Here is a 14,525-nt window from a genome sequence, read left to right as displayed (position 1 = left end):
TGCTTCCCTTCCAGCTCCCTGCCTGTGGCCCGGGAAAGCAGTTGAGGACGGCCCAAAGCTTTGGGACCCTGCACCTGCGTGGGAGACCCGGAAGAGGCTCCTGGCTTCGGATCGGCATAGTATTGGCCCGTTGCGCTCACTTGGGGAGTGAATCATCGGACGGAAGTTCTTCCTCTCTGTCTCTCCTCTCTGTATATTCGCCTTTCCAATAATAAACAAAATAATAATAAAAATAAATCTTTAAGATATCTTGCTAGCCAGGTATTGAAATTTCACCTGTTGTGAGTCTACATGTAGGAATGAGAAAGTAATAGTAAAGTCTTTATCAAAAAAACTATATTAAAATATTATGTGTACTGTGAATTATGTTATGAGTATCTGAGTTTGAAAATGGAACTACATTAGCCCTCAGCACAGAAGGCAGGCCCACTACAGAAAGTCACCTTAACCTTGAGATCCTGTAGCTCAATGCTATCTTACTTAAGAAAAGCTACCTGTACCTCTGGCAGGATCTAAACGGGAATGAGGACAGTAAAGCAATCCGGATGGGACAGCCTTTCCCCTGTCCTGACATAAAACACAGCTTTGAGACATGGTAGAACAGAGCTCACAATGAGGATAAGGAGCAGAAGGTCATGTGCTTGATGTTATTTAAATATAACATAATCTTACAAGATCAAAGCATGCCAAATAGTAGGCTTTATAAAGTATTTCCATTCTTTCCCTTTGAAATGTATTTAAACAAGAGAGATTAGTACCTTTTCCCCACTAACAGATTTGTAAGCCAGAATATGAGGAAAATAAAAAAAGCTTTAAGTCGTCACGGTCTCCTTCCTTCTCTGTACTGTCTCCATTCCCTCTAGTCCAAAACTCATCACCCTCTACTGACTGTCCCTCGTAATGTCAGACAAACATCCAATCTTTCCTATTATTATCACCATGATAGTGGTTCCTTATCACATCCTTAGCACTAGCCAGTGGGCGAGCCTCCCCTGCTGCCTCATGTTCCCCGCTGGGGATAAACCTATGATAAACCTGGAAAACTGTTATCCTTAGTATCATTCTCTTTCAAATCTTCTCATGACCCCTGTCTTCATGCTGAAGTTCAACTTCTCCTATGTAGTAGGTCAAGCCCTCCCTCACTTCTCCTTACACCTCTCCCCACATTGTGTGTCGGCTGACACCCAGAGCAAGTAAGTACATGTGTGTACATCTTTGCAAACACACAGTTTTTAGACACTTTGAAGTGATCTTTCAAGAAACCCACTATCTTCCATGGGATTTATACTCTTCCTGCTACCTAAACAAACAAACAAACAAAAAAACCTCTTCATCTGGTCCACTTTGCTTGTCAGTTTTATTCAAGGTGAAGATAAAGTTGTATATGAATTACATAAGGCAGCTTTATCCTCCCCATCCCTCCCTTCTCATCTTCTGCTACAGAATTTAGTAAACTTTTTTACATACAAATTTTATCTCATTGCTATAATTTCTCTACTGAGCTTTGATTCTGCCTCGCCCCACCCACACTAAATTCTCATTCTCTTAAAGCCAGACACTATGTTGAATCACTTTTGTATTCTCAGTAATTGTAACTGTCTCTCTTGCATGGTAAGCATGTAATGTATATTCAGTGAAAAAAGGAGTAGATGCACGGATGAGTGAGTGAATGAGACAGTATAGCTGAAATGGATATAATCTAATTTTTCAACACCCAGCTCTGTTCCTGTTTTTTGATAGCTCTCTAATCTACACAACTTAAAAATTGGTATGAATTGAAATGGGAATGGTAGGGATTACATAACATAATGCAGGGGAAATTCACAGCATAATTCTAGGCATGTAGAAAGTATTTCTCATGTGTTATTATTTCTTTATTATTGTGAATAAGAGTGATCTTGTTTGGATGACAAGTGCATAAAACACACAGGTTGAAAATGAGACTAGGTAGTAAAAAGTGTCCCTTGAAGTGGTATTTAAAACTGTGCCAGGAAAGAGAAAGATAAGTTGGAGAAGGTATGAAATCTGGAAAGGTTATCTGTAACTTTGCCATTTGGGATATTAGCCAATATTTTTGTTTGAATCCATTTTTTTAGCAGCCAGTGAGAAATTAGAACAGGTTGAGACATTAGTTTTACTGCGCAAAAACTCAAGGTTGTTCTCTAGTGGTACACTAAGCCAAAGGGAAATAGCTTTGTATCATGTCATGAATAAAACTTCCCTTTATAAACAATTCGGATACTAATATCAACTCACAGAATTTGTTTATTTTAGGAAAAAGAAGTAGAAATATTCTTTTGTACTTTCACAAAATCTGTATATACCACATTATAGTAAACCTTTGGGAGTTATTAGGTCATGTATTATTGCTACAACAAACATAACAGATACAAGGCATTTCTAAAAAAAATTATGCCAGATGTCTTTCACATTTATATCCATGTTAAATTGACAAGGATAAAAATATAACAATGCTTTAGACAAAAAGTATTATAAACCTGAATCCTTCAGAGTTAATGAACAATAATAACATCACTAAGGGATGAGTAGCAAAACTGGCTGCTTTATTTCCATTTCCTTTTTCCAATCTATAAACCGGCAAGACATATTTTGTGCTAAGTGCTGATTCTCTTGTTCCACTCATATATCTCCTTCTGATGACTGTCACATCCATGCGTGTCCTGAATTTTCAGGCAGCAATATCTACAATTACATCCTGATGAGGATGGATGTCTGTGGCTTTGACATGTGTCAGAACAGAGTTCAAAGTGTAAAAACGTGATAAATAAACATAATAATAATTTGGAACAATGTTCCCAGTCCTGCTATAGGTAATGTTTGGATAAATGGTTTTTCCTTAACCACATACATCTACATTTCTGGAGCTAGCAGTTGCTTTCATGAATGTTTTTCATTAGCACTATAAATAATAAGTAATATATGAAGCATACACTTTATATATGTCATTATTTACTAAAGATCTTATGAAAATGTAATGCTAAAGATGATAGGGAAATTATACTGAGAATTTAGAAATGTCTAAAATACAATAGCCTATACTGGTCAATGCAATGTGTTTCTATTGGCTATATCACATTCTGTAAATATCATCCTGTAACAACATTAAAATCTATTTCTAATAGATCCTATATCTAATAAGACAATAAAACATTCAGGAAAAATGGGAATTGTACCTCTATAAATACATTGTATCTGAATGAAAGAAACAAATTCTAATTCTGTAAGTTTTCCATTTTCTACATAAGTGCCTATTCTATTCCTTGCTGTTCAACTTCCAAATCCAGCTCCTTGCTGATAGTCTGGGAAGGTCGTGAAAGTTGGTCCAAGTGCTTAAGAGCCCACCATCCACGTTGGAGGTCCAGGACAATCTGCAGTCATCTGGGAGTGAACCAGCAAATGGGAGGCCTCTTCCTCTCTCTGCAAGTCTCTCTGTCTCTTTCTCTCTTTCTGTAACTCTACCTCTCAAGCAAATAAGCGTCTTTTAATATGGGTGCTGGTTTGAGTCTAGGCTGCTCCACTTTCAATCTAGGTCCCTGAAAAATATAGTTGGAAAAGCAGCAGAAATGATGCAGGTCCTTAGACCTCTGTTCCTATGTAAAACACGGAACAAGTTCCTAGCTCATGGCTTTAGCCTGGCCGAACCCTGGCTGGTATGGGCGTTTGGGGAATGAATTAGTAGATGGAAGATATCTCTTTCTCTCCTCCTTTCTCTCTGTAATTTCACTTTCCAAATAAAATCTTTTTCAAAAATAGAGGAATAGAAATTGCCAGTACTATGTAATTTAAATTTACTGAATTTATTCCAGAATTACATAAAGCAGTATCATTCAGATTTAGAAATTTAATATTGTCACATTTTCATTCAAATGTTTAGAAAACATTTAGGTGGTTCAATGGGCCCAGCACAGTAGCCTAGTGGCTAAAGTGCTTGCGTTGCACCATCTGGAATCCCATTTGGGTGCCAGTTCTAATCTCGGCGGCCCTGCTTTTCATCCAGCTCTCCACTTGTAGCTTGGGAAAGCAATTGAGGATGGCCCAAAGCCCTGGGAGACCCAGAAGAGGCTCCAGGCTCCTGGCTTTGGACTGGCTCAAATCTTGCCATTGTGGCCATTTAGGTAGTGAATCAGTAGACGGAAGATCTTCCTCTCTGTCTCTCCTCCTCTATGTGTATCTGACTTTTCAATAAAAATAAAATAAATCTTAAAAAAAAATGTTAGGTGGTTCTAAAACATGGCCCCACATTTTAGCATCTAGCAAAAAATTAGAAATATTTTATAAATTAACTTTCATTGACAGCACTAAGGGAAAGCTGATAGTTACCAGGGACATAATGGTCCTTCAAGATTAGTGAGCAGTTTCCCTAATGTATGCAGAAATATGCAAATCTGGTTAATTCTACATGCAATTTAATATTTAACATTTTACTGTATTTAATTGTTGTATTAGTTTTTTTACTCTTGTCACATAGAAATTGTTAAACATAATCAGATGCTTTTGAAGACGCTCCAAAATTCCAGCGGATCAAGGTTTGAGCCTCTATTAGTCTTTAAGGAAGAGTGTGTGTAGCAAGTACTTCCTCATGCAACAGAATAAAGGCGCTTCAACAACCAACAAAGGCACTTCCGATATCTGAGAAAAGAAAAAGCTTTCCTCACAAGAGACATTAGGTCCCCCCAGCTATTCATAGGGTAAAGAGGTATACAGAAATGACAATTTGTTTTCTAGCATATAATTACGCTGACAGCTACTCGTCATAATGTGAAATAATCATTGAAGAGACTGAAAATAAGAAAGCGGTTGGGGCATCACCCACACCATAGCAATCTACAGCACCAAACCAAAAGAAACAGGCTGAGATAATGAAGCAGAAAGTGTTTTGTTGCAGTTTGTCACAATTCCTCAGGCACAGGTGGTGGCACTGGAAAGCAGGTCTACGTGATCCAGCCGAGAGGTGCCCGGTACAGGATAGGGGAGGAGCAGCCCTTGTTGTTTAAGTTAGATCATTCAGGGTTTTCAGAAGTTCTAAGAAACAATCTGTTTTTTCCGTTGCCCATTCATGTCTCCCCCAGAGCTATGACTTTTGCCCTTCTCAGTACTTAGTAAAATTCTCTTGCTTACTTTGGATAGTTTCTGGATTGAATGAAGGGCAGAATCTCAGAGTCATGACTCGATGGAGGCAGCAGTAAATCTCGGAATCGTTCTGTCAAAAAATAATAATCAGCAAGATGTGAAAACATAAAACATGAAAATCAATTTAAAACACAAGGGTTTCACACTTTATTCCCAATTTCATACATTATTAAAACACAAAAGAGTTTCTCCTTAACAATTGCACACATGTGATACAGTTAAAACAGTGTAGTTCCTGCAAATGCAAAAACAGCAAGCATTCATTAGTATAAATTAATGAAATCTTATAAATGAGAGGTTAGAGAAAAGACATATAACCAACACAAACCATCAAAGACACATGATCTCACTAATTACTCAGGCAATATGAATCAGAGCCACACATCATTACATAGCACTCACATTACATGGCATTCATTTAATAGAAATTATACTCGTAAGCCCAAGTATGAAAAGTACATGAAACAAAAGAGGCCTTATGCATTCTCCTAAGAGTAAATATCAGCACAAAAGTTTTGGAAAATAATTTGTTATTAACAGTTTCATCTTTGCACTTACTATGGTCTAATGATTCCATTCCCAGACACAGATCCGGCAGGAACTGTTAACACGTATGTATGGCAAATAAGAGAAGGTTTACAGCAACATTACTGAAAACAGCAAGACGGACACAACTAATACGCCCATTAACATGAAAATGGAAAATCTGTGCTGTGTTAATATAATGGAATGTTATTTGAAGTGAAACAGCATAATTTGTTACAAACAAAAACACTATGCACCATGCTAATATAATGTTGAAAGTAACAAACATCCAAAAAGAATATTATCTAGAAAACACCATTGAGTTACATAAGTAAGAAATGCATGGTTTGGAATAGATGGACGAATATGGTAGAATACAGTAACAAAGGTAAAGTGTGAGCCAAGCTTTGGGCTAAAAAACTCAGCACATAAGGATGTCACGATGAAGGAGAGACAGAAGGGAAACAGGCAGAGAAAGGAAGGAGGAGAGAAAGGAAAGACAAAGAATGCTATGAATAGAGGAAACATCTCTAAAGCTGTCTTTTTTTTAATATATCTATTTTTATTGCAAAGTCAGATATATAGAGAGGAGGAGAGACAGAGAGGAAAATCTGTCTCCTGGTTCAGTCCTCAAGTGGCTGCAACGGTCAGAGCTGAGCTGATCTGAAGCCAGGAGCCAGGAGTCTCCTTGAGGTCTTCTGCGTGGCTGCAGGGACCCAAGGCTTTGAGCCATCCTCAATTGCTTTCCCAGGCCACAAGCAGGGAGCTGTATGGGAAGCAGGGCCACCAGGATTAGACTCTGCACCCATATGGGATCCTGGCACATTCAAGGAGAGGACTTTAGCCACTAGGCCACCACATCAAACCCATTCTCTCATGCTATCTTAGAAATAGTTATACTGTACCACTAACTACCATGCATGGAGGAATGCATCATTTAAAAACTGTTCCCATATTTTCAAATCTAGATCTTTGTGCTCATCTCTTTGGGAAAACTTCCTTGAGATCTGTATCATCTTTTTTCCATGTTCCTTTGTCACATCTTGAATAGGTGGCCCTACTCTCTACTTTGAGTAAACCCTGAGGTTATATTTTCACAGAAATTATCGTGCTACTTTCATACTTATGGATATTTGTCTGTAAGGCTCTCCTTCTTAAATGTTGTGTATATCTGCCTGGATACTGTGCCTCTAAGATACATAATATTATATACTATATTTTAAGGCACTAGATACTGGTTGAAAACATTCCTAACTTCTATTTTTTTCCAAAGAGAAATATCTACCTATCAAAGTTAATTACAATGATTCTTTGAAGAAACCAACTGGACACATTAACTATGAAAATTAAGGAGACCTGTACTTTATTCTTGACAAAGTCACACAATCAGGCTGAGATAGAATGTAAAGTTAAAATTCCCAAGCTGCAGTACAATTATCACTAACTGAATATTTGCAATTTCCACAAAATTCTACAAATCTATACTTTATGGCTACTGCCTTTTCCTGGACATCGAGTAGATTGTTTTACATTTTTATTTATTTGAGAAACAGACAAAGAAACATATGAGCAGACATACATCCCCATTCATTGGTTAACTCCCTGGATGCCCACAATGAATGGGGTCAGCTGGAACTGGAGACAGGAGCCAGAAATTCAAGACTCCTTAATGGGCAGCAGAAAGCCAAATAAGTACTTGAGCCATCACTGCTGTCTCACGGAGTGTGCATTGGCAGGAAGCTGGAATGAGGATCCAGAGCCAGGAATCAAATCCAGGCATGCTGAAGTGCGAGAAGGTGCCCTAACCACCTTACCAGGCTAGATGCCTACTCCTGATTCATTAGGTTGCAAATCATCTCTGAGTACAGCAGTCACAAGTATTACTGAGAAGCAGGATGGATATTTAACATTTACATTCATGCACATGTATTGAATCAGAGATATTTAACAAGTTTCTGTTCTGGGTTTTGTTTTTAACACTCTATGTTTTTATAACACACACAGGAAGAAAACAAATGTTGCAAAAGATGTCGCCATTGTTGTGGCATATCAGGTTAAGTTGTTGCCTGTAATGCCAGCATCATATTGAAATCCTGGCTGTTCCACTTCTCATTTAGCACCCCTGCTAATGACAGTGGGAAACCAGTGGAGGATGGACCAAGCTCTTGGGCTGCCACACCCACGTGGGAGACCAGGGCGGAGGTTTTGGTTCCTGGCCCCAGCCTGGCCCTGCCCAGCTGTTGCGGACATTTGGAGTTTAGACTAGTAGATGGAAGATCTGATTTTCTCTCTCTATGTAAATATGCTTTTCAAACAAACATATCTTTTAAAAAAAATCAGTTCTAAAATATAAATAGTTTCACTCTGACATCCAGAACTCCTAGAAAGTGCATTATTTTTCTCCTTTGATCATGCCACTCTCTAGGTACGTGTTTTTAATTAAATCATGCTATTGACTGATAACACTGTCATTTTTATTTCAATGACCTTAGTATTTCAATCACTAGAAAATTTTTATGCTCTATAACCCTTGCCTTTCAGTCGATATGCCACAAATTTATGTTTATCTAGATCCATAAAAGGAGAGTCTTACAGTGTTTATAGTTTTCTATTTTTCCCTATCATTGAGCCCTCGCCCAAGAGAGTTCATGGCGAAGTCCAAGAACAAAAACGAGTCTTACATATCAGGTAAAGCTATTTTCCAGCTGGAGATCTTTGTTGACCATGATATTCCTTGGAGGTTGAAAGCACAAATTAAAATATATAAATGACTCTGAAACGTGTATTAAGAAACACAGAACTGGGCCCGGCGCGGTGGCGCAAGTGGTTAAGTCCTCGCCTAGCACGCCCGGGATCCCATATGGGCGCCGGTTCTAATCCCGGCAGCCCCGCTTCCCTTCCAGCTCCCTGCCTGTGGCCTGGGAAAGCAGTTGAGGACGGCCCAAAGCTTTGGGACCCTGCACCCGCGTGGGAGACCCGGAAGAGGCTCCTGGCTTCGGATCGGCATAGTATCGACCCGTTGCGGCTCACTTGGGGAGTGAATCATCGGATGGAAGATCTTCCTCTCTGTATCTCCTCTCTGTATATCCGCCTTTCCAATAAAAAATAATAAAAATAAATCTTTAAAAAAAAAAAAAGAAACACAGAACTGAGAATTCTTCAGGTACATAAGCCTATAATTTAACATGGTTTTGTCCAGAATAAGCTTGTGCAAAATCTCAAAGCATATTTGATTGTACACCTGTAATACAACTTGTCAGTATACTGACATTAACGAAAAATACACACACATAGATATAGAAAATACAACGCAAAAAAGATCATGCAGTGAAACAATCCAAATTATGAAGAAAGCTATAGCTAACATTCTTGCTCTTGAATCTCCGTTCTCCTTAGCATTCTGAACGGAAGGGAGGCAAGCAGGAAAGTCCATGAAAGAGATACAGTGTCAGTGCTCTCTCTAAAACACACTTCATGTGATGCACAGGTAGAAAATATGCATCATACCTTGAGATTATGTCATCCTTAAAAATGCATATTCTCACATACCATATTCATAAATCCCTAAATCTGAATACCTAATACAGTCTCATCAAGGTACAATTTTTTTTAAAAGAAAGATTAGTTCTAAAAAATGGCCCTCAGAAATGCTTTACTAACTGAAACATTATGTATAATTCTTACACTAGTTCCACTTCATTCTCCTAGATTGTTGCCTACCAATTACCTTATCAGTACCCAGCTTTCCACCACATAATGTGATACTTCCTCTGAAGAAATAAAATTGTAAAATACTGTCTTGCGAATACAATGCCAAACCCAATTTTCAACTTTCTCTGCAGGGCCAAACTATTCCTGAAGAAACAGCACCGTTATCCTAATATTCCAGCTCAGTCCTGTCACAGACCTGAGAACGACTTCATTGAGCCACTGAGAAGAAACAGAAGATTATTGCAAAGTAATATTGTGATGAGCTGACTAATGATGTGATAATGCCTGAACATGATTTTCTAACAGCAGGGGATATATCTTAATTAAGACAAGCTTTTGCAGATTTTCACCCTTCCTGCCTTTCTTCTAATCAAGAAAACGATTCTGTGGCTATTAGACCTGTATGACATATTGAATATATTAATTCTCTAGACAATCCATTTTGAGGAAGTATTATGTAGCTATTTCAAAAGAGAAAAGATTTTTTAAAATGACTCCTTAAGTCTAATGGAAATTTCTTGTAAATTCACTGTAACCCAGTTTCTTACTTTTCATCACAAACGGCCAATCTCCAATCCTCCCCAATAAGTGGGATATACCCAATATAGAGTGATGATTAACATAACAACAAAAATCAGTGTGCAAACATACTCTTGAGATAAAAAGAAAAGTGAGGAGAAATAGGACGGAATAGTGTAAGGACAAGTTTAAGATTTAGAATCATTAGCCAGGGTGAAGCAGAGAGGAAGCAATCCTGGGGAAGAGAGGACAGGCTGACAGCAGAGGGACACGTGGAGACCCATGCACAGCAAGCTGAAGGACAGCAGAGTGGTGTTGCAGTGACCAGATATCCTAGCAGCAGTCAGCAGAGTTCCAGCAGCTAGTAGGCGGGGAGGGGAGTTCACTGGGAACTTAGAAGGGAAACCCAGGAGCCTGTCCTGCTGATTTGCTTAATTCAACCATGAGCAGAGGCAGAGTGGCAGAGCCCAAGCAGGTGGGTTCAGGAACAGCATGAATTACATAGCTCAGATCCCCAAGACTGCCACACCAGGTGACACTTTGTGTACTGAGAAAAAGGCTGTGGGGCTGGAAGAACAAAAGGGAGCTGTGCAGGCACGTCTGGCTTAACACACTGCACTAGTCTCACAGGGAAAATAATATCTACTTGGCATCCAATAGGTTCCAGCCAAAATAGGTCTTGGTGGCGCTCAGCTGTAATGGCTAGCAGGTTCTGACATGACCAGCTCTGCTGACAACCTAGTGATTCAGGACAGCTGGTGTTTCCCTAATCCCAGACACTGCTCAAAGTGGGAGTGGGAGAAAGGGTGTGCAACAGTGTAGCCACATGTCAGGATCACAGTGAGTGGAGAGTGGTGAGCTAGGAACTGGGGCTATGGCAGACTGGTGGAAGCTTATCACAGGAGACCAGAACTGAAACTCACCTGAGGGAGAGGCACAACTGCCTACGAGCAAAGAACTGGGTAGACCAATGGGCAACACAGTTCAGAAACTGGCCCTAAGGAGAGGTATCTGATAACCAGAATAACAAAGAGGAAGCAAAGAGACAGATGTACAACATATGTTACTGATGCCTCCCCCATGAAGGAGCAAAAGACTTTGTCAACCTCACAGTTAACTGAGGAAGACATCGAGGAAATGGGAGATAAAACATTTCAGAGTTGTTAGAAAGCTTCTTATCAACAAGAAGCACATACAGGAGTTCAAGAAATTTAAGAAATATGTTACACAGGAAATAGCAGCAATGAATCAAATGAAAGCTGATATATTAGAAATTAAGAACACAATGAAGCAAACTAAAAATTCAGTGAAAACCCTCGAGAATAGAAAGAGCAATGTAGAAGACTCTCAGATTTGGAAGACATTTCCTTCGACAATGGGGAAGCAACCAAAAAGCAGGAAGTGGAATTGAGACAAGCCAAGGAAAGTATTCAAGAATTAAGAGACACTATGAAAAGGCCAAGTATAAGAATTATGGGAGTTCCGGAAGCCATAAAAAAGAGATGGTGGACTTAAAAATGTATTCAACAAAATAATAAAGGTAAACTTCCCATGATAATCAAGCTCTCCTCAGCTGAACATAAGGAAAAGATCCTTGAATACACACAGAACAAAATCAATTAACATGCAAAGGGATTTCAATCAGAATCACTGATCTGTCAGAGGAAATTCTACAAGCCAGAAGAGAATGGAGTGACATATTCCAGATTCTAAAAGGAAAAAACGGTCAGCTCAGAATACAATACCCAGTAAAGCTTTTCTTTGTCTTTGAAAATGAAATAAAACACTCTCACAGTAAACAAAACTCAAGGAATAAACCTCTTCCACAATGCCCTACAAATGATGCTTAAAGATATTCTAAGAAAAGGAATAGCAAGCACCATCAAAAGCAAAAGCAAACATGAAGAAGGTTCCAATAAAATAGTGAAAGAAGACTAAATCAAACAGGGAACAACCTATTGCTAAAATGACATGAACAAATTACTAGCTATTGATTATAACCCTGAATGCAAATGGCTTAAATTTATCAATCAAACATCACAGATTAGCAGATTGGATTAAAAAATACAGATTTAAAAAAAAAACCACAGACTCCATTTATCTGTTTTACATAGGAGAAAACATCTCACCAACAAAGATATGTGGAAACTGAAAGTGAAAGAATGGAAAAAGATAGTTCAGGCTAATAGAAAAGAAAAAATGAGTTGGTATAGCCATTCTTATTCAGATAATATAGATTTTGTCATGAATTATATTAAACACGATCAGGAACGACACCACATAATGATCAAAGAATCTATTCTGCAAAAAGAGATTCTTTTACTAACTTCTTATTTTTTTTTCTTCTTTAATTATACTTGATTTTTCTTTGTTAGTCTGGCTAAATGTTTGTTTTGCTCATATTCTTTTAAAATGGCTCTTTCTTATGGCAATTGGTAGTTTTTAAATTTCAATTCCATTTATTTTTGCTGTGATTTTTACCATTTCTTGCTTCTTGTTCATTTTTTCTTTAATAAGTCCTTGAGATCCATTTATTCAAGATATTTCTTTTTTAAAAAAAGATTTGTATATTTATTTTTATTGCAAAGTCAGATATACAGAGAGGAGGAAAGACAGAGAGGAAGATCTTCCGTCTGATGATTCACTCTCCAAGTGACCACAATGGCTGGTGCTGCGCCAATCTGAAGCCAGGAGCCAGAAACTTCCTCCAGGTCTCCCACGTGGGTGCAGGGTCCCAAGGCTTTGGGACATTCTGGACTGTTTCCCCAGGCCACAAGCAGAGAACAAGATGGGAAGCAGGGCTGTCAGGACAAGAACCTGTGCCCATATGGGATCCCAGCATGTTCAAGACGAGGACTTTAGCCACTTAGGCCACCACACTGGGCTCTATTACAGGTATTTCTATTTTTTGTAAGCACTTGATGTTATAAATGGCCCTCTCAATACTGTTTATGTTACATCTTAGGGGATTTCATATTTTTATTTTTATTCTTACTTCCCCCCAAAAGTTTTTTTCTTCTTTTTTCTAAGAGAGGAACCAGTGTTTTTGGTTGTAATGTGTTAAGAAGCATCTTGGGGAACTAGCATCCTGTATAAGCACTCAGTTTAATTCTACACTGCTATGTTTATGATGCAGCTCTCTGCTAATTAACCTGTGAAAGCAGTAGCAGATTGTCCAAGGAACTGGGACACTGCCACCCACGTTGCAGTTTAGAATGGTAATTTTCATTCATGAGTTTGGCCTGCTCACCTCTGGCTTTGAAGCCATCTGAGGAGTAAAATACCAGATGGAGGCTCTCCCCATTGCTCTGCATCTCAAATAAATATATCTATTGTTTTAAAACTAAGGAAAAACTGCTATTTGCTGAAGGGATACTTCAGGCAGGTTTTACCAACTCCATATAGATTTTTTTTTCCTTCAATTATCCTCTCCCTGTTAGCTTTTCCACTTTCCACTATGAAAATAAACGCTCTAAAATACTTTGAGTATCACAGGCAAGAAAAGATATCAGATAGTACATCCCTAATGGATGACAGTACAGTGCTAAAAAAAAACAAAAAAAAAAGAAAAAAAGTCCTCTGCATTTTTTATTAATAGGTTAAAAAATCCTCTTTCCATTAATGCTCATATTATATGCTCAAACTGCAAATTCTTATGCGATTATAGAAACACTGAGATACAATTTTTATTTGAAAGTCAGAGCAGAGTTATGAGGCGGGAGGAGGAAGAGAGAGAGACAGACAGAAAGACAGAGAGACATTGCGATTCCATGCTGTGAACTCCCCAGTTTGTTGCAATAGCCAGTGTTGGGCAGGTTGAAACCCACATAAGTGTAGGGACCCAGGAACCTGGGCCATGGTCTGCTGCCTTTCCAGGGATCTGGGTCAGAACCAGAGGAGCTGGGACATGATCTAGCAATCATATGAGATGCTGGCATCTTGGGAAGAGGCTTTTTACAGTATGCCACTGTGAAAGAAAATAATTAAGGGACACTAAACAACCCCTTACTGACAACATAACATGATACATTTAAATAGAATGATCGACTTTTCACTGTTGTTGAAGATGTATACTATTGTTGCAATATGGGTGGTGGGTAAGGGGTGGGAAATTGGAAGAAGAAATCACTAAGTCTAAGAAACTGTACCATGAAAAGAAACTAGTATGATACAGCACAGTATTAAATGTTAGGACGAAAGGAAATAGTACCTGCATTCTCTAATATAAAATCAATGAGTTGATTGTAGTGTAATATTTATATCATTTTGGAATAAAAGCTACGGATTATTTCAAAATAAGTTAAGTGCTGTGGGTAAGCAGACAAGATGAAATGTATACCAGTCCACAAAAATCTTTCTTTACTCACACTAAAAAACTGAGAAGAAACAGTTGATATTACAAAGAATACTGACATAGGAAACTAGATGGGAAGACTAGGTAGGAATAGTTTAGCTGCAAATTCTTCATCACAGTTTCTATCAGCTTTGAACTATAATTCCACCGGTTACATTCCAGTTTCCCATGATGCATCTGTCTATTCCTGGACCAGGAAGGAGCACTTATCATGCCCAGGAAGAAGCTACAGTCCACATGGGAGGAGGTATCAGAAAGTTTCTCC

At 38.5% G+C, this 14,525-nt stretch overlaps 1 protein-coding gene across 2 annotated transcripts in view; it reads right to left on the bottom strand.

The window, feature by feature from the left end:
• Positions 1-14,525, bottom strand: part of LOC121167438 (NADPH oxidase 4) — a 136,182-nt gene that overhangs the window by 23,844 nt on the left and 97,813 nt on the right. For both annotated transcript variants that reach the window (XM_040996831.1, XM_040996833.1), the window contains exon 13: positions 5,140-5,221. In XM_040996831.1, coding sequence (XP_040852765.1) covers positions 5,140-5,221 — 82 coding nt within the window. The remainder of the gene's footprint in view (positions 1-5,139; positions 5,222-14,525) is intronic.

This window comes from Ochotona curzoniae, unplaced genomic scaffold (assembly GCF_017591425.1).
Source record: "Ochotona curzoniae isolate NIBS_2020 unplaced genomic scaffold, NIBS_Ocur_1.0 patch366, whole genome shotgun sequence".
Taxonomy (NCBI): Eukaryota; Metazoa; Chordata; class Mammalia; order Lagomorpha; family Ochotonidae; genus Ochotona; species Ochotona curzoniae.
This window is presented reverse-complemented; position numbering and strand designations above follow the sequence as displayed.